This window comes from Arachis ipaensis, chromosome B2, assembly GCF_059453495.1.
Source record: "Arachis ipaensis isolate K30076 ecotype BB chromosome B2, ASM5945349v1, whole genome shotgun sequence".
In the NCBI taxonomy this organism is placed as follows: domain Eukaryota; kingdom Viridiplantae; phylum Streptophyta; class Magnoliopsida; order Fabales; family Fabaceae; genus Arachis; species Arachis ipaensis.
In genome coordinates this window covers 1,230,099-1,255,600 of record NC_142437.1, presented here as the reverse complement: position 1 = coordinate 1,255,600, position 25,502 = coordinate 1,230,099, and the positions used below count along the sequence as shown (strand labels likewise).

Genomic DNA, 25,502 nt, shown 5'->3' with positions numbered 1-25,502 from the left:
AATCTTATTTAAATTTAAAAATTGATTATTATAATGGAAATCTAATTTGAAGTTCTCAAATTGATTATCAAGTGTCGAAAGTTGAATAAAGAATTATTGTGGGGTCAAATTTAATAATTTAATGGAGGCAAATAAATATTATTATTATATACTACTCAATAAAATTTCAAACTGTAGTGGGGGCGCTTGCCCCCACACCTATAGGAGTTGATCTATTGGTGATAATAACCCTATGATATACTATTAGTATTATAAATAATGAACACATTATTTGATATATAGTAAACTTTTTTTTACTAGTAACAAATTTAATTTTTTATCTCTTTAAACTAAATTAATAATTCTATTATGTTTTATTTCATTTAGTATTAGTAGCCTACTCATAGTGTATTTTAGTGTAAAGATATCAGAATTATTAATTTAGTTTAAAGAGATAAAAGATTAAATTTGTTATTAGTAAAAAGAAGTTTACTATATATTAAATAATGTGTTCATTAGTTTTCACTTTATTATAAAAATTAGCTAGATCATAATACTAATAGTATATCATAGGGTTATTATTATTATTAATGTATTAACTGAATTTTAATGTTTATTATTTATATATTTAAAAATTATTTATTTGGTTTTATAATAAATAATATTTTTAAATTTGAATAATTTATTAATTAGTTTGTACTCATTTATTTAAAAAAATATTAATATACTGAATAAAAAAATAATTAAAAAATATTATTTAAAGAATAATACGGACAAATAAACTCCTAACCAATTTAAATTTAGAGACAACTAGGTCCCTGTCCATTTTTTAACCTGACACGTCAGCAATTTCCGTCAAACTTTCGCCGGAAAACTGACAGAAGGACCGGGTTGGCAGACGCGAGTACAGGGTCAGGGACCGTAATAGAACGTGTTTTTGGTTAAGGGTTGTCTTGTCATTTTGGAAAATGGACAGAGACCGGATTGGTACTTTACTCGCTTTTGGGGGGTGGGAGTGCCACGTAGGTTCGGAAACCTACGAACCAAGCTCAGATCTAAGCCAGGACACTTTTGTCACACGAACATGATCTATCATAGATACAATATTAATTTTGAGCTTTCATGGGTACAAATGTCAGTATTTTCATCTCTCTCATGGATACAAATGGCCATTTATTTTTTAGAAATTTATATTTTTAAATACATTAATATAAGAATATACCAAATTTTTGTTGATGACTTGATGCTATAAATATTAAATAAAATGAAACGGAACCAAATTTTTTTTTGTCAAGATCCGGACCGCCAAGCCGGCTCAGATCCAAAGAGAGCGAAGCTCCAAATCCAACCCGACCCGGATTCTAAAACACACGGATTTGTCTACGAAGCATGCGATTCAAGGTGCGATCTTCTTCTCTTTGTGAAGCGCTACTGCCCGTATCCGCACCGTCGTCCATTTCATTGCCTTCGCCTGCCACGTTGTCGTCGCCTGCGTCACTGTCGTCGACCGCAACCTCGCCCACCCCTGTGTCGTGGTACTTGCCTTCCCTGCCGCCGTCGCCTGCGCCTCTGTTTTCGTCCACCACGCCGTCGTATCCTGCATCACCGTTGTCGCTTGAAGTCCGAACCTGCCGACATTGAAACTTCGCGTCGAGTTTCAATGAAGCTTCGCGCTTATCGCCCGGCCTGAACGAAGTGATTTGTTCCCTCTCTTCCTGCGCCGCCGGAGAACGGAACCAATTATAAACCTACAAGAACATCTACATGGTAGTAAAAATCATGAAAATAAACCCAACAAGCAGCCCAATAAAAAGGCCAACGTATAAGCCCAATAAACCACTTACCTCCGTGAATTCAACGTTGAAGGCACCAGGAAAAAATTAATAAAAACCCTAACCCCAATTCACCAGAATCAGAATCGTCGACCTCTTTGTTCATATCATACGCTCCGGTGATTGTCGTAAGTACTCCGCCTTCTCTTCTCCGATTCACACGTTTGATTTTGTGCATCATTGAATTGAAACTCCGTGTGCTTCTATCCTGTTTCGTTGTTATTTATTGATTGATTCTGAAATTGACAGTTAGAGAGAGATATGGCTCATGTCGGACCTAGAAGAGGTAGTGATGATGTGGATGGTAAACAGAAGAAAACGGTGAAAGAAACTTCTACTGTACACCGTCCGACTAGTAAGGCTTCTGTCGGAGCTAAAAGAGGTAGGGATGATGGGGATGGTAAACCGAAGAAAACGGTGAAAGAAACTTCTACTGTACACCGTCCGCCTGATGAGAAACTCACTAATGAACAAATTCATGAATATTATAGACAGTTCTTCCGCAGTCAGGTTCTTTTAAATTCACCACACGCTTTTTTTTTTTTTTTTTGATAATCTCATAATTTAACTCTTTAGGGTTTTTTATCTTTATGTTGTTTACAGGGATTCATTGTTCCTGACTATGGAGGTAGAATGTGTGGCGGAGTTGGACCCTATTCGATGACTGATAAGTATAGGCAGAAACTTGTGAAGGATATGATTCAGAAAAGCTTGCGAATCTACAATCGCAAAAATGTTGTGTCTATGATGGTTTTTGCTTTATTGTGTTTTATTTATGTCCATAATCTTATTTATGTCTATAATCTCATTCACTAATGATTATTTTTATTCTTGTTATTACTATGTAGAAGGTGAATTTTGAGTTTGATAAGCTTGTCAGCGTTAATGCTGGTGCTGTTGCTGGCCTTATGTTTTACATTACTTTCAATGCACGCTCTGGTGATGATGCACCTCAAACCTTTTACAGCAAAGTATGGAAAACATTCAATGGCTATATCAAAGTCCAGTTCTGTGTGATTGGTAATGCGCAGGTACCATCATCATTTATCCATATTTTGGGTGTATCTTAGCATTTTAATTTGTTTATTCTAATTATGACTTTGTTGTTTGTGTGTGGATACATTTTTACTTTGATAGTATGGTTTTGCTTTGTGATTACTTTATCATAAGGTTTGCTTATACTGTGACTCATAATTATGTGATTGTTAAGTTCCTTGCATGAGTAATCATAGCTACTGCCTATCATAAATCATCAAAACTATTAATGATATTGTATCTATTTTTTTCTTGTCAAGATGAAGATATTTCATTTGATTTTAGCTTCATGTTCCTTGTATATATATTGATAATTGGCTTCAAGTATTTCATAGTTTTGATTGAGTATTGTATTTAAACATTTCTCCTTATATTTCATGTGGTTGCGGTAGTCTATTTTTTTCATTGATTATTTGCATTGGAGTTAATGTAGATTCTCTTTTAATGTATTTATTCAGGAAGTTGGTACATCTCAGGATGCTGGTACATCTCAGGATGCTGGTACATCTCAGGATGCTGGTACTTTTCAGGCCTAAGTTGTGGAATCTGAGTTTAGGTTCATGTTCTATTTGTGTGTATATGGTTTCTTCACGAAGGAAAACTCTGATGTTATATAATTTCAATACTCATGAAATAGTGCAGTGTGTATTAGCACAATGATAGACATAACTGACAACTGATGAGCACTGTTTACAGAATTTATGGAATTTGTTAGTGTTCTAGCTTCTATCATTAACTTAGCTCCATTAATATAATTTTCGATTTGTGAATGGTGATTTTAGACTGGAAGTGCTTCAAAATTTTCTTTCAGAATACCAATTGACAATGTTCTGTGTTGTTTCAATAAAATAAATGACCCTAAAATTGAACATGGATAAGTTTTACTAGCTGCGAATTGTCAACTTTAAAAATTTTGAGCTTCTTCATGGTCTATAAAATATATTTTGATCATTAGGTAAATATATAAATGAGTCTTATTTGAATTGTGAATTTCTAATTATTGGTCTATAAATATTATATATTTTGATCATTCGGTCAATATATAAATGATTCTTATTTAAATTGTGAATTTCTAATTATTTGTTCTACTTCTGCAATTTGTAATTCAAGTTGGAGATGGGAAAAATTGGTGCCGAAAATTTTGTAATCAGTATGTTTGTGATGCATTGTCAATTATTTTCATTGCAATTGAAGATGATTATTTTGTTTGGACAAGATTTTTTTTATATAAGTCACCATTCTATTCTTAAATGAGAGCAATTTTATTATAATTTTAACATGAATGGAGTTTATTTTTTCAAAAATTTTAAATAGTATAAAAATTAATTACTCATAAGAATGCATTATTTTAAATTAAAATAAAATATTTATAAAAATTATTTATTTATTATTTGTTAATTTTGTGAAGTATTTTAAATTTAAATTAGTAAATCTTTTCATCCTATCACAATTTACATTAAATTGTTGTACCGGTCCTATAATGGTTTAACATGAGATATAATATTATTAAACGTATTAGTTATGTTTAATCAAATTTTTTGCTTGAGAGACTAACTGTATGGCCAACAACCAAAAAACTTATTTATAAATACACAATATTTCACCTACATTTTTTTTACTAAGTATAATATTTTTTATTGCATAAACTAATGTAATCTCTACTAAATTCGATTAGTTCACACATCATACACAAATCACAAAAAATGATAAAACATGACGTATGTCTAGTGGTAACTAAATCATACAACAATTAGGTTGATTTGAAAAAAATGGAATTGATAGTAGACAGAGTTAGTTACCACTGGAATAAATAATAAGGTTAGATTAGGGTATAATTTAGGTTTTAGTATTTTGTGATTTGTGTATGATGTGTGATCTAATAATTGAATTTTAGAGAGATTTCATTAATTTATACTAACATTTAGAGATCTTTAATAAATTTATAAGTCATTTTTCTTTTATTGTGTTAGAACTTGATGAGTGGGATAAATTAAAACAATTGTGATAGTTTTATTAAGTTTGTTTTTTAGATTTTTAACCGTTATTATGTTTCTAACTATTTTGTTTTCATGTGATATAAGAATGGACCTAAATTGAGATGTACATTGTGAAAGAATTTCACAAAATAATTCATTGAGTACATACAAAATTACCCAAATAGACAGTCTATTATTATATTAAAATTTAGAAAGCTTAAGAGTTTTAACTATAAATATTTATTTCTTTTTTATAGTATTTTTAGCTATACATATATAACTATAAATTCTAAATAATATATTATTTTGTAATTTATATTAGTGTTCCGGTGACGTTACTTAAGAACATAAACTAGTCAGATGACTTATATAATGGTACACAACTACAGGTTAAGAGACTTGAAAATCAATTGATTGAATGCAAAATAATAACAGAGATTAAAATAGGAGGAATTGCATTAATTCCAAAGATTATTATGGTTCCAAATAATAATAACATTCCAATCAAGTTTTAGAGAAAATAATTTCCAATGATAGTGTCTTTTGGTATGATAATAAACATGATTCAAGAATATATGCTGAAAACCGTGGATCTATACTTATCGAGATTGATTTTTATGCACGAACAGTTATATGTGACATTTTCAAGAGTTAAGAGCAACCAAAGGATAAAGGTTTTAATTCAGAATCACGAGGGATCTCTGAGAATTGTACGATTAATGTTAAGTATAGAGAAGTCTTTGAAGGTACAGTTTAATCAATTAGTATCTCTTTATTGTTAATTGTGTTTTTCATTTCTTTTTTTTTAGTTGGATAGAAAATTTTATATAAATAATATTTAAATTTTATTTGATATAGGAATAGAGATACAACCTATAAATTAAATGTGCAACGATTAATGTTAAAGACAAAAAAATATGTACGCACATTTTTTCATAGAAATTAAGACATTAATTTATTGTATATTATGTCTTTTTTTCAATAAATCTAATTATTTTGTGAATTTCTTTGATATATATTATTGTTTGGTATTTACATGAATAAAAAAAATAAATGGAGCTTAATTTAAAATTAAATATATTAAAAAATATATTTTTAAAAAATACTTCAGATATAAATAAAATATTAAATATTTTTCGTACATTGCACTGATACATACACCAGTATAAAGTTTATGAGTCTAAGTTTTAGAGGCAAAATATTTTATTTAATTTTTTAATATGTTATTTTTCATTGACAACTTCATAGAATAAGGTTGTATTCTTTGTTTTCTATTGAAAACTATTCTTTTAAGGTACAAGTTATAATTTTTTATGATATTTTATTGATATACCTATTCTATTATTCTTTTGATAATTTGATTATTGTTCTTACTCATGTTTATTTTTTTCATCTAACCTTATAGTGCGATTCTCTTTTGTCGCAATCGTTTACAATGCACCACATCCATTAAATACCACATCGAGTTGTATTCACTGATTCGGGTTCTAATTATATGGATGTAAGAGTTTAACAAAGGGACAATGAACTCTTTTTACTGAAGGATGGTTGGATCTATTCATATATTATGATCAACCCAATGAAATGTGGGTAAAATTAGTTTTTTCTTAGGAGGAGCTCGATTTTTTATTTAGCAATTGCTTCTAAAAAATTTTATAGGCCAAGTTCAAATTTCATCTCTTCTATGCTTTCTACGTCAGCCATAAAATCTTCGAAGTGGAATATATAATGAGATTGAGTTTTCTCAATTTAGGTTTAGTTTTCAAAAAATTATTTCATCCTTGAAAATACAATTTCAAAGATTAGTGCTTTGTTTAAATGTTTTTTTTTTTTTATTTTTCATAATTAAAATTATAATATATTGTGATTTTTTTTTCAGAAACTATTACCTTCTTGGTGCGTCAATGCAATGCCATTGATGAGAATAAAGGTCAATTTAGTTACTTGATATGACTATTCTATGTCTTGCCACATAACATAAATAACGGATTATAAAACTTATTTAACAAGAGAATAATCTAAATTTGCATAAATTCTAAATTTTAAGGTATGTCATTATCTTAGTTGATTATTGTTTCGAGAATGATTATAATCTATTTGTATCTAAAGTCTAGAATAACTAATATATTATTTAAATAATTTAGTTTTAATATTAACATTTGATTAGATTAGTTTTAGAAAATTTTAAATTGTTACTTCAATTTATATATTACAGCTATTATTTTTGGATATATTATTTTTAAATTTTTTAATATTTTTTTTGTTTATAAATTTATTTTTATTGACTCTCAGTATAACTAAAAAAAATTCAATAATTAAGTTAAAAACATTACTAATAGTAAATTATATTTTTAAATTATTAATTTAACAAAAACTAAATCCTAAAAAATACTATTAGTTGCACTAAAAAATTTTATTGACGTTGTAATAAAATATCTATACAAAATAATTTAAGATACGACGAAAATTTTAATCAATTATGTAAAGTTATTGTGAACAAATAATAAATAGTGGCTTCATTTCTGTATAATTTAAAATTATTAATACACAATAGTAATTCTGTAAATATTAATAGTTGTACTAAAAGTTTTATTAACGTATAAAGAAATACTCATCAAGTTAAAATTTAGTTATTTACGAATATATATTTATATATATAAAAAATAATCATAGGCATAAAATATATTAAGTTAATAGCTACAATTAATAACTATAATAAATATATAATTATATTAATTATCAATCATTTTAATTGTTAATTTAGTATTGATTAAAAATTTATTTTTCTTATTTTAAAGTAGACCAAACCTATCATTATTACTATTAAATAAATTTATAATTATAATTGATAATAATTTATGTAATCATAATACTCTCCAAAATTATTATTATTCTTATTATATTATTATTTGCTTGAATACATTATTATTTAAAAGAAAATTATCATATATTATTAAATTATTCACAAATCATACATGCTAATCAAAATTATTTATTTTATTATTATACATTTTTAAAGTGATAATTAATTAGTCTAATTTTTTTATTAGACACAATCAATTGGCGTACAAATCCATATAATGATTTATAAAGATTACCATGAGTCAAATAATAACTTTTCTTACAAAGTGAAATATTTTTTAATATTAACAAAAAAATATAATAATAATACATATATATATATATATATATAATCGATCAAATAGTATCTCTTTATTATTAATTGTATTTTTTTCGTATTTTCTTTTGTAGTTGGATAAAACTTTTAATATAAATAATGTTTAAATTATTTTTGATACAGGATCAAAGATATAGTCTATAAATATGTAATGATCAATGTTGCATATATAAATTAAAGTTTTGAATGTTTACAAAAAATATATACACACAATTTCTTATAAAAATTAAGACATTAATTTATTGTCTATTATACTTTTTTATTTAATTAATCTAATTATTTTATAAATTTTTTTGTTTTATACTTTTATTTAGTATTTGCATAAATAAATAAAAATATATGAGCTTAAATATATTGAATAATATTTTTTTATTAAATAAAACTTAAATTTAAATAAAAAATAAATATTTTTTTGTTGTAGTATATGAATAACAAATGATAAAATTTATTTAACAAAAAAATGGTCTAAATTTGCACGAATTCTAAATAATATTTACGTGTATAAATAAGCAATTATTAAAATTGTTTAATTTTGGATGGGACAAAACTGGTCCCTTCATATGTCATGCATAATAATGCTCAATCTTTTTGTGCCCCCTTCTCAGAATTATATCTGCAGTTTTATACTTATATCTCATTCCTTCCAAGTGGAAGAAGGTAACAATAACTTTTTCTTCGTTATGCTTGTATTACCATTATTCACTTATAGCATGTAAATGATTGCTTTCTTGATGCCTTAATTCCTTATCATCATTCAGTACTGTTAGCACCGATGGTTCTTGTTTAATTAGTCTCTGCTGCTTAATTTTATCTCTTGTAGAAAAGAATTAAAAGTGCTGTGTTCTTGTGAAATTGAAAGTAAATTTCAATTATATATATGTTGATTTGATATTATAAATAGTTGAAGGTAACATTAGCTAGGTCGGATTGGCGCTAGATTAGGAAAAGTCGCAGTATTCTATCATGACTCATGAACCATGTTTTAATAAAACCATTAAATAGTGTATGTTGCATTAAAACGTTCCTTTTCTTAATAACTCAGGGAGCTACTTCTTCATGTTGGACTAACTTGTTTTATGTTTGTTCAGATTTCATTGTAGAAGAAATTAAATGGAACCTGATGAAGATGAGATTCATAATTGTTTGATCAAGCTGGTTAGCTAAATACTCCTCACATTTGGTTTTGTTTCTAGTTGTGTTGTGTTTTAAAGCACCAAGGAGATATTCAATTAACCATGTTGTTATTAAATTGGACAGAGAAGTAGTCCTGAAAGACGGAGGAATAAGGTTTACATTGGTTGTGGAGCAGGGTTCGGGGGTGACAGGCCTTTGGCTGCTCTTAAGTTGCTTCAAAGAGTCAAGGAACTAAACTATCTGGTTCTCGAATGCCTGGCGGAGCGCACTCTTGCCGATCGCTATCAAATCATGATGTCTGGTGGCGACGGTTATGACTCTCAGAGTAGGTGTTTCCGTTAGTGTAGTGTTCATCTTTGTTGACCTTGTAAGGTAGAAACTCAGGTACAGTTATCTTCATGTGAAGTTGATAGCTGAGAGTTGTTAAATGATTTGACAGGGCTCTCATCTATCAACTTCACATGAAGTTAACTGTTCCTGAGTTTCCACCACCTTGTAAAGTATCAATCAAATTCCGACCTTGTTATTTTTCCTTGGCAGTTTCAGACTGGATGCATACACTGTTGCCTCTGGCTTTGGAAAGAGGAACTTGCATAATTACCAATATGGGTGCTAGTAAGAATATCTAAATTCTGTGTTTAAATGGATCACGTTATAATTGTAGATATATTATATGGTTTAATTTTCTCAATTGTATTTATCTATAGTGGATCCTCAGGGCGCACAACACAAGGTATTAGAACTAGCTAGAGACATGGGGCTTAATGTTTCTGTGGCTGTAGCTCATGAAGTGCCTACTTCAATTTTAGGTATTTGAGTTTCGCTGTCAAATTTTGTTTTTTTTCACACTGTTACCTGTGAAAAGTCTACTTTTGGATAAAGGTGTGTGGTGTGAATGTGATAGTTCTTGTAATTTCAATTTTTTATCTATCTTATTACTAGTATTTTTAAGCCATAGAAATAAACCAAGTTGCTTGCGAGTTTTGCTTATTATTATTCTCTGCATTCTACAAATTACAATATTTTCAGGTTCAGGATTGTCACATGTGAAGTCCTATACCATGGAGGGTGTAAGATTCTGTTTCCTTGTATTGTGTTGTAATGAAGGCATGCATTCACTTAGCAATTATTTGTTTTCCATATGAAGGGTATCAGCACATACATGGGTGCTGCTCCTATTGTTGCCTGTCTTGAGAAATACCAACCCAACGTAGTAATCACTTCAAGAGTTGCAGATGCTGCTTTATTCTTAGCACCTATGGTATTTATATATCCTTTTTCTTACGCTATTCATCTATATATACCTCCTTCTGAATGATGAAGCTGGTATTTATATTGGTAGGTTTATGAGCTAGGTTGGAACTGGGATGAATGGGAGCATCTTGCTCAAGGATCCATGGCAGGGCATCTTCTAGAGTGTGGTTGTCAACTCACAGGGGGATATTTCATGCATCCAGGAGACAAGTACCGAGATATGTCCTTTGAGCAGCTACTGGATTTATCACTTCCTTATGCAGAAATCTCTTATGATGGGCAAGTATGTGTGGCCAAAGCTGAAGGAAGTGGTGGAGTTCTGAATTTCAGTACATGTGCCCAACAATTATTGTACGAGATTGGAGACCCCAGTGCTTATGTGACCCCAGATGTAGTAAGTGAGAGGTTTTCCTTTCGATCTCATGAAGCATAGATAGTAAGATAACAAAAGGAACAGGTAATTGATTTTCAGGATGTATCATTCGTTCCATTATCGAGCTGCAGAGTTGTGTGTCACGGGGCAAAACCATCTACTACTAATTCAGCTCCTGATAAACTTTTGCAGTTGGTTCCAAAGGTGAATTTCTTGTTATTATGATTGTTGTTCTTGATGGATGATGCAATGCAATGCTCACCCCTGACCTCAACTTGACAGGAATGTGGATGGAAAGGATGGGGAGAGATATCATATGGTGGATATGAATGCGTTAAACGCGGTAAAGCAGCAGAATATGTGGTTAGATCATGGATGGAAGAAACATTCCCCGGAGGCGGACTCAATGAGTGTATACATTCTTGTATCATTGGATTTGATAGCCTCAAGGCTTGCAGCCTAGACAATACTAGTCAAGATATTAGGTTACGCATGGATGGACTTTTCCAGCACAAGGACCACGCTCTCCGCTTTACCACGCAATTTACGGCATTGTATACAAATGGACCGGCTGGCGGTGGTGGTGTCAGGTGGTGGAATCCATAGAGGAGTGCTAGGGGGCAGCAATTTTTGTAATTTGTAGCCATCAATTAGCCATCATTAGTGTTTTTAATGGTGTGAGATTACATCTAATAGTATAGAATTGCTTACTTTCTTTTTACTGGTTAAGTGCGGGCCAAATTTTAATAAAACTGCTGCCCTATAGACTTTCTCGACTTGGATATTCTACGAATTACACTACTTACTGTTGTTCGTTGTTGATGTATTTTTTATTTCTTTCAATGCAGTACTGGATATAAGAAAGAGATTCTTCTAGAAAAGCAGCTGGTACTTTCTTTCTTTCTTTCTTTCTTTCAAGTTTGGAGTCATCCACTCATCCATTACCATTTTTAATAATAAAGTGCTTTCTGTTACTTCAGGTTAGGCGTGAAGATGTTTTCTGGCGAATCGCACTGAAGCAGAACACAAATAGTAGTCTGTCCAATAAATTGGTTCATCCTGAATGCAGCTTCACAGCACTCTCACAAGCTGATACTCAACAAGTTGCTTGCTCCCCGGCGCCGTCGGGTCGAAACATTCCACTCTATGAGGTAGCACACAGCAGAGCCGGAGACAAAGGAAATGACATCAACTTCTCTATCATCCCACATTTTGGTCCTGATATTCACAAGTTGAAGCAAATTGTTACACCTGAGTGGATAAAGTCAGTGGTCGCACCACTCATAGACTCCTCTTCAAATCCTGATCTTGATACAAGAAAAAATAGAGACAAATGGGTCCATGAAAATGTTAAGGTTGAGATATATCAAGTTAAGGGAATCCAAGCATTGAATGTTGTTGTTAGGAACATTCTAGATGGTGGTGTCAATTGTTCCAGAAGAGTTGATAGGCATGGAAAGACAATTTCAGATCTTATACTTTGCCAACAAGTTGTGTTGCCACCATGATATTACCTGATCTTTTTAAAGAATAAAATAATGCAAAATTTGCTACTAATTAATGTTGCTATGTTTCTTGTGTAATGGTGATTATTAGAACTACTTTATCTGATGTAGAAAAGAAACAATTAACAAAAGAAGTAGTTACAACTTACAACATTGGTTCTATTGAGGTTTGTGGCAAATGTTTTGAACAATTACACTTTTGTATGGTATATAATGCATGGCGAGCTTTTTTTTTTTTATGTTGAAATAATCAAATTAATTTGGATTTGTCTCCTCTAATTATAGGCCAAAGTCCAAAACTTATAGTTGGAGACGATAAATCAAATGAAATAACATATTACATTCTCTTCTTAATTTATTCTAAATATGATTTTTTTTTAAAATGATTAATTTAAACGTTGCCTTTCTGACAATTCTAACATCTAAAAGATATCTTGGACTCAATCCATGACTAACTTAATTATGCAACCATGAACCAATACATTCAACTAACAGGAATTTTTTTAAATAAATGATAAATAGTAATTTTTCGAATAAGCATCACCAATACATGTAACAAAATACCAACAGAAATAAAAAAGAAAATTGATGAGAAAAACACTGAGCAAAGTATGGGGGTTCACAATTTTTTATGTTCCATGTTGATTACTAAATATTAATCAATTTTTATTTTTGTAACATTTCTATAATTTTACACAAGAATTGAAATGGTCAAAGGCACCAGCCTGTTTTCACTCCAAACAAGTAGATTATATCCACAAATTAAAGCACTAATTTTTGCAAGTTTTCCTCAATATTTTTGGTGTCCAATCACCCTCTCCACCAATTACTAATCCACTAATAGTTTGATATAAGTTTCTTTTTCTTAGACATATCCAAGACTTTGTTCAATACCCCCTCTTTTAATAATTTGTCTGAGGTGTGTGTGCACCTTTGTTGGAAATTCTTACATTTTGTTTCCTCAGACAACAAGTTTGCTGGATTAGAGAAATTCAAGAAAGTTCCCATTTGAAGAAAAACAATGTCATTCACAGGAACTCTTGATAAATGCACTGCTTGTGAAAAGACTGTTTATGTGGTTGATTTGTTAACTCTTGAAGGCATACCTTACCATAAAAATTGCTTCAAATGCAGTCACTGCAAGGGAACTCTCACGGTATATATCCCTTAAAATTTAATCATATTTGTCTCCTTAATTCATATGCTTATTTTAATTGTTCTGTATGGCAAAAGGGTGGCCAATGATACCAACATTTTGATGTTGTTTTCAGATGAGCACATACTCCTCAATGGATGGAGTCCTCTATTGCAGGCCACATTTTGAACAGCTCTTCAAGGAATCTGGCAACTTCAGCAAGAACTTCCAGAATGGTTAGATGATCAAACTCCAATTTATTTATTTTTTTCTTAAATAATTAAAATGTCATCAATGCAACAAGTTAAAAGTCTCTTTGTTTTCTGTTTATTCACCCTCAAAAATTAATTCACATGTCACATTATGTTACTTCATTTGGCTAACTGGATGTGTTGGTTTCATGAATTTGAAATGTGGCAGCAAAGTCTTCTGAGAAAAATGACCTGGTGTGTTACATTATCCTACCAATTTTTATTATTATTTTATTTGATTGTTCAATTATTCTTGTTTCTAAGATGGAAATATAATGATAATTTCAGAACAGGACCCCAAGTAGACTCTCTTCCATGTTCAGTGGAACCTTGGACAAATGTTCGGTTTGCTCAAAAACAGTGTATCCACTGGAGAAGGTTTGTGATGAAAATTTGCACACAATAACTAATCTATATATATAAAAAAAAAAGACTTGAATTGACAAAAAGAATGAAACAGGTGACACTGGAGGGAGAATGCTTTCACAAGAGTTGCTTTAGGTGTGCTCATGCAGGGTGCCCACTGACACATTCTTCCTATGCTGCCTTAGATGGTGTCCTCTATTGTAGGCACCACTTTGCACAACTCTTCATGGAGAAAGGGAACTACAGCCATGTCCTCCAAGCTGCTGCTCACAAGAGGACTAATTCCTCTGATCCTTCCGAGATCCCCGACGAGACGGTGCAGCAGCCGGAGCCTGAGGCGGAGCCTGAAGCCGACAAGGAAGAGAAGAAAGCGGAGGATGAAACCGAGGAGGAGAAGAAAGAAAAAGAGGAAGAAGAAGAGGCTTCCTCTTGAATGAAAATATAGGGAACATGATTTCATTTTTATCCCTTTCTTTCCAAAGCAAGAAGGGTCTTTTCTTTGCTCCAATCCCATTGTCATCACACATCTGATCACTCATTATTTTTGAGTTTACTTGTTGTAAGAGGTTTGGTTTATGTATTCAAATTATTCAAAGTTTCAAACAACACATCAATTGAGCAAATACAATATCTATATATACATATTCTTTTCTCTGTGTTTATACGTATTTGTGTTTTGCCACCTAACAATAAATTATCATTTATATCCATAAAAGATATTAATGTACCCATCTAAAAATAAAATTACAGAAAATAATTTTTGTGTGTCAAAAATACTTGATCAATTGCGTAACCAATATCTGAGTATTATTGACACACAAAGACCATCTTTCATAGTTATAATTGCTATATTTTTTATGGGTATAAATAATAATTTATTCGCCACATAATCATGTTAGTCATATCTCTTCTATAACAATCACGTGCCATTGGAATATAGAATTAATTAACCACCATAAATATATAAATTTATCCGCCCTTTTCATGTTACAGTACAATAATAGAAATTTAATTGATAGTTGATTTTTTTTAACACCTAGTACGATTGTTATATATCTTATACAAATTTGATTTTGCTAATCTCAAACTAAATCACTTGTTTAAGTAATAGATGATTCATATACTCATTTAGTTTCATATTATTCAAACTCACATAAAATTACCATAGTTATTAAATATGTACAAAGATCTTTTTTCAAAATAATTCTGTTTCACTTTATTTTTTGTAACCTCGACAAAATGTTGAATTAAGTTTGTATTAATATTTCAGTTCGCAAAAAACAAATTCGACTCACCTAAAAAAGAGTAGATTCAATCTAAAAATTATTTATGTTTGTGCCAAAATGAATAAAATGTATGAAATGCGAATAAATAAAAATATCGAAAAGTAAATAAAATTCAAAGAAAGCAATAGTTAAAATTAAAATAAACAAAAATACTCTATAAAAAAAATCAAAATAAAATAATCGTAAAGATAAAAATAACAAAACAGAAAATAGATGAATAAATAAAAATTGTAAATAAAACAGTAAATAATTTAAAATTTAAAATAAATAAAAAAAATTAAAGTACTTGAAAGGAAAACAAAAGCAATAAAATAAATTAGAAATAAAAGAGAAAATAAAAGAAAAAATAAAAATGAACAACAGAAAATTGACTCCATACACTCACTTGTACTGAAATTTCATAATTTTTGTTGACGTCAGTGTGACTTAGATTTTTGCAGAAAGTTAGTGTGATTGTGAAGTATTTTGATTGAAGTCGCTAAATTGTTTTGAACTTCTCTTATTTATAGACCATAAGAAGTGAATCGTAGAATGCTCCTCTCTTGACACGATCTAACTTTCTCTTTTTTCTCGGGGTCTTTATGACCTACGACCTTGTCTTGACTACGAAGAATCTTGACTCCCAAGTCTTGACATTCCACATCTTCTCTTACCTAGGTCTCTAAGTCCCATGTTTTCTATACCACTTCTGGATACGTGCAATTAGCGCATTTCGACTTTAGAGACTTCTGACTCAACCCATCTTATAATTGATATTCCACTTCCTTATGCTCAAGCTTTTATGGTAAGTCGAAACTTCTAATATAGATTAACCCTTGGGTCATATTATTTCGACCTGCACAATACTTCGACTTTCTCATGGATCGGACGATATTTTTTGCTTTACCATGGTCGAATTGTCTGACCTGTCAACTTTTATACCAACAAATACTCATCTATTTATCTATCTATTTATAATTATAATATATAAAAAAGAGATATTACCACAAAGTTTCACATTATCGTTGTATTGATGGCTGATTTTTAACTGGTCTATCAGCGACAACAAAATCGTTGACATATCATGTGATTGATCGTCAAAATCAAAATTTTTTTTAACAAGTCATTTTTATTGACAGCTTGATTAACTTTAGCACGAATTGGACCAATGCCATTCTCAATGGGTTAAATTTAAAAAATTAATTTGTAAACAAGTTATTCATGATAAAACTGCCAAAACTTTTTTTATTTGTATTTTAAAAAAATCTTAATTTATTATTTTAATATGTACTTTTAAGATATAAGTTAGATAAACCCTTAAATTTAAATGTCTTTACTGAAATTAAAGTGTCAAATTATTGGTATAATTAAAGTATTAAATTTTTTTTTAGTGACTAATTAAAGTATTAAATTTAATTTTTTAAATATGTTACTTACGGTTGTGTCAATACTCAATAACAAATTTAATTTGATTTTTATCTTTTAGAAATTCAAATTATTTTTTGAACAATGAAACCATCAGTAATAATTAAATTATTTTAGTTCAAATTTCATGCGTGATTAATTTACCAATAGTTAGGTCAGTCGTAAAATTGAGAATTTTTTTAAAATAAATTAAATAAATATTTTATTTATCGAAATAAATATTTTTTTCAGTTTTTTACGAAAATGCGTCTTATTTTGTTTACAGTGTAAAAAAAATAATACTCTATATATTTCGTTTACACTATAAACAAAATAAGACTAAAAAAATGGTGGCCGTATAACATTTACACATGTGTTGTGTAATGAATTTATTTCGTTTACAGTGTAAACAAAATACGTGTCATGGCTCGAACCCAGCCATGACTGGCGCTCAAGGGACAAGTCCCTCCCAAACGACCAAATTTTTCAGAAAAACGGACAGAATTTTCTCTGTTTCTAGGACATTACCCACATAAATATTAACTCTCTGTATCAACAATAAACATCCATTTCCAACGACAACAACAACAACATACTCCAATCATATCCACAACCAAATATATCCAGAGTACGCATCATATATATATATCAAGTTGATAACTAGAGTATATAGTTAAAACCATAAGTCTTACATCACCAAATCATAATTACTACCTAAACAGTTCAAGATTCAAAATAACATAACCCACACGAGGATCCTGCCTGTGACATATGGAGCATTGACATAATCTAAATTTTGAGCAAGGTTCCATTACATAATTACTTAGCCCTTGGAAAGAAGAAGGGCTCACCAAAGTGACTAAGATCTACTGAGAGGCAGGTGGAATGGAACCTGGAATGACTCCTGTATCTGAAAAACATATGAATATAATAGGGTGAGTTTTGCAACTCAGTGAGCAAACATTACATCTATAACCCACACGAGACAATACAGAGTTTACCTTGAAAATTATATTTCCTTTCATAGATGAGAAATTCATAATAATTAATTATGCAAACAAATAGATAAGTAGTTAAGCGGATGAACTGAAATGGGAGTTCTCATTCCAGAAGTCAAATCAAATCAAATATTACACACCTAGGGCGGCTCCACCTCTAAGGGTAGCCCTTTCCTCTAGTGTGCCCGTACGGTACAACAGATCCAACGTGTGGCCTACACGTTGGGCTAGCAACGCCCCTGCTAGCTGAGGTCTGAGTTAGATGCATTTAAGTTAACGTCATAACTGCCGTTAACTACGATTTTCTAGTCAGAGTCTCCCAAACCAATCCAAACCAAATCATTTATAGCAAATCTCTAATAATTATAACATATTACTAAATTTTCATATTAAATAAAAATTATACATAAGAATACATACTAAAATTTAATTAAAATTTAATAAAGTCAAATAAAAAAACATGTATGCTTTACAAAATACGTAAATAACCTCTCGTGTGTATTTTTATAAAATTGTAAGTTTCACAAATCAATATTTATTTCAAAAATTCAACAATCACAATAATAAAATATTTCCAAACTCCAAAATTAATGGTTCAACAAAAATATTGATAATAATATATTTAAAAACAATTATAGATATAATATCCACTCACAACTTGATTCCAAAGAACCGGAAGCAACTCTGAGCGCGTCAACGAGCTACCAAATGATGTCCAATAATTCTACAACTCTAAAAATATGACAATAATGATATTTGTGAGCTACTAATATTGTCAATTAACATAATCTTACTCACCTTGACAAAAGCCCCAAATTTCCTAATCCTAATAACCCTAATTTCGGATTTTGCTATACCCACAAGTATGGGGATGCTAAAAATTTGAGATATAGCTAATTATTGAGTCAAAGAGTTACCTTGAAGCCTCAATAATAATAGAAACTCAGAATTTGAATGCTTCCTTTACTCATTAGTATGAACTTCTTGATTTGGGGTTGTGAAAAATAAAAATTTACTTTGGATATAGATGATATATTAAAATAGAGATAAAATAAAAGGGTAAAATGAAATTGGTGTGTTGTGGTTGGATGAAGATTTTGAAATGAAGAAGATGGAATGAAAGAGGAGACGAAGGAAAAGAGAGGGTTTGGTTTTGATTTGTATAAAGGAAATGAAAATAAAAGAGAGAGGGAGGGATAGGCTCGAGAGAATAAGAAGGGAGAAGGGGTTTAAGTGGGGGCATGTGCCCCCCACGTGACTATGCACTTCCGTTTCCCTTTTTTTTTTTTGTGTGGGTATAACATTCCCTCCCCCTTAAGAAATTCGGTCCCCGAATTTTGAACTCATATACTATGGTAGATGTGATTATTACCTTCAGACTCAAATAAATACGGATATTTGTCGCGCATGGCATCCTCCACTTCCCAAGTTGCTTCTTCTATCGAATGATTCTTCCAAACAACTTTCACAGATGCTATCTCTTTAGAACGTAGTTTCTTTACTTGGCGATCAACTATAGCCACTGGTTCCTCTTCAAATGATAAATCCTCCTTTAGCTCTATGGCTTGTGGTGCAAGCACATGAGATGGGTACGGAAGGTATTTGCGCAACATTGATACGTGAAAAACTGGATAAATCATAAACAACTCAGACGGTAGTGCCAAGCGATAAGCAACTGCACCTATCCTGTCCAAAATCTCAAATGGACCAATGTAACGAGGATTAAGCTTGCCTCTTTTCCCAAACCTCATCACTCCTTTCATAGGCGACACTCGAAGAAATACCTGATCACCCACTGAAAACTCTAAGTTACGCCTTCTGTTATCAACATAAGCCTTCTGCCTACTCTGAGCTGCTAATAAACATTCTCTTATTACGCGAACCTTCTCAACTGCATCTTGTACCAAATTTGGCCCCAAAAGCTTAACCTCACCAACTTCAAACCACCCAATAGGTGACCTGCATCTTCTCCCATAAAGAGCCTCAAATGGTGCCATTTGGATGCTGGCTTGATAACTATTATTATAAGAGAACTCGATCAAAGGTAGATAGCTGTCCCAATTTCCACCAAAATCTAGAACACAACACCTTAACATGTCTTCCAATGTCTGGATCGTCCTCTCTGATTGTCCATCGGTTTGAGGGTGAAAAGCTGTGCTAAGATCCAGACGAGTTCCTAACGCTTTTTGAAAAGATTTCCAAAAATGAGAGGTAAACTGGGGCCCGCGATCTGAAATAATGGACACTGGAATTCCATGTAGTTTAACTATCTCATCAACATAAAGTTGAGCATATCGAGCTGCACTGAAAGTTGTTTTCACCGGAAGAAAGTGAGCTGACTTTGTCATTCTATCCACAATTATCCAAATTGAATCAAAACCTTTAAAACTACGAGGTAAACCTGTTACAAAATCCATTGTAATCCTTTCCCACTTCCATTCAGGTATCTCAATCTGTTGCAATAACCCAGCAGGTCTTTGATGTTCAGCTTTCACCTGTTGGTAAGTTAAGCAATGAGAAACAAAAACGCCTATGTCTTTCTTCATGCCTTCCCACCAAAACAATTGTTTCAAATCTTGATACATCTTATTGGAGCCTGGATGAACGGTATACTTAGAATTGTGAGCCTCCTCCAAAATAGCTTTCTTCAAGTCGGGGTTATTTGGCACACATAAGCGTTGACCGCAACGCAATACATCTTGATCAAGAGAAAAGTCTGAGTTCCTCCCATTGCGAACATCTTCCATAAGCTTTCTTAATTTCGAATCATCACTTTGTGCAACCTTGATCTGTTCTATCAGGGAAGATTGGGCTCGAACATGTGCTAAGAAAACTCTTGATTCTCCAAGATCAAATTGAATTCCACCGGCCTCCAATTGATGGACTTCTTCAACAATTGATCTCCTTCCAAGAGTGATATGGGCCAAGCTACCCATAGATTTTCTACTGAGGGCATCTGCTACAACATTTGCCTTTTCAGGATGATACAAAATGGTACAATCGTAATCTTTTAGCAACTCCATCCATCTCCGTTGCCTCAAATTTAAATCCTTCTGTTGAAATATATACTTTAAACTCTTGTGATCCGTATAGATTTCACAGGTCTCACCATAAAGGTAGTGCCTCCAAATCTTTAAAGCAAAGACGACTGCTGCCATTTTCAGGTCATGAGTTGGATAATTCTGTTCATGCTTCTTGAGTTGTCGCGAGGCATAGGCAATAACGCGGCCATGCTGCATCAATACGCAACCAAGTCCTATCCGAGATGCATCACAAAAGACTGAGAATCCCCCAGACCCAGAAGGTAAAACAAGAACTGGTGCTGAGGTTAGACAAGCCTTAAGTGTCTGGAAACTTTCCTCACAAGCTTCTGACCATTGAAACTTCACGTTCTTTTGAGTTAACTTGGTTAATGGTGCCAAAATTCTCGAGAAGTCCTTGATGAATCGCCGATAGTAACCGGCCAACCCTAGAAAACTACGAATTTCTGTCACTGTAGTAGGCCTTGGCCACTTCTGAACGGCTTCAACCTTCTTTGGGTCCACCATGATTCCATCTTTTGATATCACATGCCCCAAGAATGTCACTTGATCAAGCCAAAACTCACATTTAGAAAACTTAGCATAGAGCTTGTGATCCCTTAAGGTTTGTAACACAATCCTCAAATGATACTCATGCTCCGTAGCACTTTTCGAATACACCAAGATATCATCGATGAAGACGATAACAAAGCGATCTAAGAAAGGTTTGAAGACTCGATTCATTAAGTCCATGAAAGCTGCAGGCGCATTCGTCAGACCAAAAAACATTACTAAGAACTCATAGTGTCCATAACGAGTACGAAAAGCAGTTTTTGGAATGTCTCCCTCTTTTATCTTCAATTGATGGTACCCTGAACGCAAGTCGATTTTTGAGAAATAGGTAGCTCCTTGAAGTTGATCAAACAAATCATCAATCATTGGCAATGGATACTTGTTGCGAACAGTTATTTTATTAAGCTGACGATAATCTACACATAGTCGCATCGTTCCATCCTTCTTCTTTACGAATAGAACGGGAGCTCCCCACGGAGAAGTGCTAGGACGAATGAATCCTTTCTCTAGCATATCTTCCAATTGAACTTTTAATTCTCGTAACTCAGTTGGAGCCATACAATAGGGAGGAATGGACACAGGTTGGACTCCCGGAGCCAATTCTATGGAAAACTCAACTTCACGGTCAGGCGGCATCCCCGATAGCTCATCAGGGAACACGTCAGGGAATTCTCTAACAATAAGAACCTGATCAAGACTAGGCACTTCGGCATCAACATCTCTAACAACTGCCAGAAATTCTTGGTTTCCCTTATCCATCAATTGCATAGCACTCATAGATGAGATGATGCTAGCTAAAGTGGAACAATCATCACCCTTAAAAACAAAAGGTGAGATACCCGGTATGTCAAACTTCACAGTTTTGGAATAGCAGCCCATATCAGCACGACAAGCTGCTAACCAATCCATGCCTAAGATGACATCAATATCTTCCATTGGTTCTAAAAGGATCAAATCAGCTAAGGATTCAACCGTATTAATTCTAACAACACAAGACCGAAACACGACTCGAACCACCGTGGAGACTCCAAGTGGAGTGCCAACATGAAATGGGTGGGATAACAGTTGAGGTTGTTTATCGAAACGAGATGCAAGATATGGAGATACATATGAATAATGAGAACCCGTATCAAATAACACTCGAGCATCTAAAGAACAAACTTGTAAAGTACCTGCCACCACAGCATTAGAAGCTTGAGCATCTTGACGTGTTAAAGCATACACACGTGGCTGACCTCTTCCTCTTTGGCTCCCTCCTCTGTTATAAGTCTGACTCCTGCCACCAGCTCCTCTGCCACTAGGACCAGAAGAATTTCCAATAGACATAGCTGAAGATGATGGTATTGGTGTTGTAGGACGTGCAATACCTGGAGCAAAGCCTCTTCTAGGATTTGGACAATCCCTCCTAAGATGACCAGATTGACCACAACCAAAACATGCACCAGTAGCCTTGAAACATATACTGGAATGGTAAATCCCACATTGCTGGCAGTAAGATTTAGTTGGTCTTGTCTGATTAGAACCATGTCCGCTAGATTGAGGGGTGCCCCCAATAAAAGGTCTTGGACTCGAAACACTCATAGGAACAGATCCAAAAGAAGCAACCCCACCAAAAGATGTTTGAGAACGAGCTCGATATCCCGAATAACCTTGCTGATTAGTCTGACCATGATGAGACTGAAATCCTCCTGAACTAGCTCCACCAGAAAATTGTCCCTTCATCTTAGGCTTCTTACCAACGTCCTTAAAAGCATTTCTCTCCGCTATCCCAGCTTCAATTCCATAAGCAGAGTTTAGGACATCCTTAAAAGACATGCGTCCAACTTCAGGCATAAGAGTAGTGAACATAGGTTCTGTCAATCCACGAACGAAATGACGAACTTTCATCTCTTCTGAATTCACCAAGTACGGAGCACTCTTAGAAAGTCTAGTAAACTCCTTAGCATACTCAGTCACTGTCATATTCTCTTGCCTTAATCTTTCAAAGGCAATTGAATTTTCTGCTTGCTTGTTAGCTGGATAAAATCGAGCGAGAAACTCTTCAGTGAACTCTTCCCAAGAAGGAGGAGGAAGTTCAGCTGCTTCTTTGCTTTCAAGAAGAGACTCATACCAATATCTTGCTGAACCACGCAAGTTGTAGGATACTAACTCAACAGCCCATTCCTTGGTGCATTTGAGAGCTCGAATAGCTTTCTTTGCATCCTCTAGATATTGTTGTGGATCTTCATCCAATGAATCTCCATTGAAAGTGGACGAATTCAACTTCAAATATTTTTCAATTGGCGGCTCTTGATCCCCAAACAATTGATGAACTCTATGAGGCTGAGGATTTGGCATATTAGGAATTCCTGCTCCGCCCCTGATTTGGTTTGTTAGAACCTGTAATACCGCATTAAGGGTTTGATTCATTCCCCTTAATTCAGCTGCTAAGTCCGGTTGAGTCTCTCTTACTGCGGGGTTCTCTTGAACTCTCTCGCGGGGTATCTCTCCTTCGCGCCTATCAGCTATTCTTTGGCTCCTTGGCCTTTGTCGAAGTGCTCCAAGTGGCGGAGAAACTGCCCTATTGGATTCAGCAGTATCAGGAGCACCAACAGCTCCACCACGCCTTTTCTTAGGTGGCATCTTCCACCTATCGAGTAAGTAAAGCGATTGAATCACCAACGACATATGTATTTGGAGTTCAAAGAGAATAGGACAGACAGAAAGAATCATGAGAACAAAGGATTGATGACAACTTCCTATAGGCCTCTAGTAACATCACACTTTGTGAAAATGGGCCGGCTTCCATTTGCACAATTGTGATCTTACTAAAGAACACTTGCTCCATATTACACAGGAAAACCTAAAGCTCTGATACCACTTTGTCATGGCTCGAACCCAGCCATGACTGGCGCTCAAGGGACAAGTCCCTCAGCAAGCCAAACGACCAAATTTTTCAGAAAAACGGACAGAATTTTCTCTGTTTCTAGGACCTTACCCACATAAATATTAACTCTCTGTATCAACAATAAACATCAATTTCCAACGACAACAACAACAACATACTCCAATCATATCCACAACCAAATATATCCAGAGTACGCATCATATATATATATCAAGTTGATAACTAGAGTATATAGTTAAAACCATAAGTCTTACATCACCAAATCATAATTACTACCTAAACAGTTCAAGATTCAAAATAACATAACCCACACGAGGATCCTGCCTGTGACATATGGAGCATTGACATAATCTAAATTTTGAGCAAGGTTCCATTACATAATTACTTAGCCCTTGGAAAGAAGAAGGGCTCACCAAAGTGACTAAGATCTACTGAGAGGCAGGTGGAATGGAACCTGGAATGACTCCTGTATCTGAAAAACATAGGAATATAATAGGGTGAGTTTTGCAACTCAGTGAGCAAACATTACATCTATAACCCACACGAGACAATACAGAGTTTACCTTGAAAATTATATTTCCTTTCATAGATGAGAAATTCATAATAATTAATTATGCAAACAAATAGATAAGTAGTTAAGCGGATGAACTGAAATGAGAGTTCTCATTCCAGAAGTCAAATCAAATCAAATATTACACACCTAGGACGGCTCCACCTCTAAGGGTAGCCCTTTCCTCTAGTGTGCCCGTACGGTACAACAGATCCAACGTGTGGCCTACACGTTGGGCTAGCAACGCCCCTGCTAGCTGAGGTCTGAGTTAGATGCATCTAAGTTAACGTCATAACCGCCGTTAACTACGGTTTTCTAGTCAGAGTCTCCCAAACCAATCCAAACCAAATCATTTATAACAAATCTCTAATAATTATAACATATTACTAAATTTTCATATTAAATAAAATTATACATAAGAATACATACTAAAATTTAATTAAAATTTAATAAAGTCAAATAAAAAAACATGTATGCTTTACAAAATACGTAAATAACCTCTCGTGTGTATTTTTATAAAATTGTAAGTTTCACAAATCAATATTTATTTCAAAAATTCAACAATCACAATAATAAAATATTTCCAAACTCCAAAATTAATGGTTCAACAAAAATATTAATAATAATATATTTAAAAACAATTATAGATATAATATCCACTCACAACTTGATTCCAAAGAACCGGAAGCAACTCTGAGCGCGTCAACGAGCTACCAAATGATGTCCAATAATTCTACAACTCTAGAAATATGACAATAATGATATTTGTGAGCTACTAATATTGTCA

The 25,502-nt window shown here is 32.8% G+C and overlaps 3 protein-coding genes across 5 annotated transcripts; all 3 read left to right on the top strand.

Annotated features, from left to right (window-relative positions):
- Nucleotides 1-1,367: 1,367 nt before the first annotated feature.
- LOC107621108 (uncharacterized) lies at nt 1,368-3,573 on the top strand. Its single transcript, XM_088505066.1, has 5 exons — nt 1,368-1,939; nt 2,061-2,321; nt 2,415-2,546; nt 2,660-2,842; nt 3,305-3,573. Exons 2-5 carry the CDS (start codon nt 2,073-2,075, stop codon nt 3,380-3,382), a joined length of 642 nt encoding a protein of 213 aa, XP_088361192.1. The 5' UTR covers nt 1,368-1,939; nt 2,061-2,072; the 3' UTR covers nt 3,383-3,573.
- A 4,982-nt stretch (nt 3,574-8,555) lies between these two features.
- On the top strand, nt 8,556-12,318 carry LOC107621075 (propionyl-CoA carboxylase). 3 transcript variants are annotated; one of them, XM_016323132.3, is made up of 12 exons: nt 8,556-8,657; nt 9,089-9,155; nt 9,258-9,459; nt 9,675-9,749; nt 9,842-9,943; nt 10,164-10,204; nt 10,282-10,395; nt 10,477-10,782; nt 10,861-10,965; nt 11,044-11,351; nt 11,610-11,649; nt 11,742-12,318. In XM_016323132.3, the coding sequence occupies exons 2-12, from the start codon at nt 9,111-9,113 to the stop codon at nt 12,267-12,269; spliced, it is 1,866 nt and encodes a 621-aa protein (XP_016178618.1). In that variant the 5' UTR covers nt 8,556-8,657; nt 9,089-9,110; the 3' UTR covers nt 12,270-12,318. The 3 variants fall into 3 exon arrangements, with proteins under 3 accessions (XP_016178618.1, XP_016178610.1, XP_020970104.1); XM_016323124.3 differs by having other exon boundaries at nt 8,557-8,657; nt 10,846-10,965; XM_021114445.2 differs by lacking the exon at nt 8,556-8,657 and adding an exon at nt 8,660-8,712 and having other exon boundaries at nt 10,846-10,965.
- An 841-nt stretch (nt 12,319-13,159) lies between these two features.
- Nucleotides 13,160-14,646, top strand: PLIM2B (GATA type zinc finger transcription factor family protein). Its single transcript, XM_016323138.3, has 5 exons — nt 13,160-13,422; nt 13,538-13,637; nt 13,822-13,847; nt 13,941-14,030; nt 14,113-14,646. The coding sequence occupies exons 1-5, from the start codon at nt 13,288-13,290 to the stop codon at nt 14,449-14,451; spliced, it is 690 nt and encodes a 229-aa protein (XP_016178624.1). The 5' UTR covers nt 13,160-13,287; the 3' UTR covers nt 14,452-14,646.
- Nucleotides 14,647-25,502: the final 10,856 nt, after the last annotated feature.

What these genes read in the sequence shown, in the direction of transcription:
- LOC107621108 (XM_088505066.1), top strand. Translation starts at nt 2,073, where the DNA reads ATGGCTCATGTCGGACCTAGAAGAGGTAGTGATGATGTGGATGGTAAA. An exon ending in GACAGTTCTTCCGCAGTCAG is followed by an intron (nt 2,322 to 2,414) that starts GTTCTTTTAAAT and finishes TGTTGTTTACAG; the next exon opens with GGATTCATTGTTCCTGACTA. An exon ending in GTGTGATTGGTAATGCGCAG is followed by an intron (nt 2,843 to 3,304) that starts GTACCATCATCA and finishes GTATTTATTCAG; the next exon opens with GAAGTTGGTACATCTCAGGA.
- LOC107621075 (XM_016323124.3), top strand. Translation starts at nt 9,111, where the DNA reads ATGGAACCTGATGAAGATGAGATTCATAATTGTTTGATCAAGCTG. An exon ending in AGTGCCTACTTCAATTTTAG is followed by an intron (nt 9,944 to 10,163) that starts GTATTTGAGTTT and finishes CAATATTTTCAG; the next exon opens with GTTCAGGATTGTCACATGTG. An exon ending in TTTTGCAGTTGGTTCCAAAG is followed by an intron (nt 10,966 to 11,043) that starts GTGAATTTCTTG and finishes TCAACTTGACAG; the next exon opens with GAATGTGGATGGAAAGGATG.
- PLIM2B (XM_016323138.3), top strand. Translation starts at nt 13,288, where the DNA reads ATGTCATTCACAGGAACTCTTGATAAATGCACTGCTTGTGAAAAGACT. An exon ending in ACTGCAAGGGAACTCTCACG is followed by an intron (nt 13,423 to 13,537) that starts GTATATATCCCT and finishes TGTTGTTTTCAG; the next exon opens with ATGAGCACATACTCCTCAAT. An exon ending in CAGTGTATCCACTGGAGAAG is followed by an intron (nt 14,031 to 14,112) that starts GTTTGTGATGAA and finishes AGAATGAAACAG; the next exon opens with GTGACACTGGAGGGAGAATG.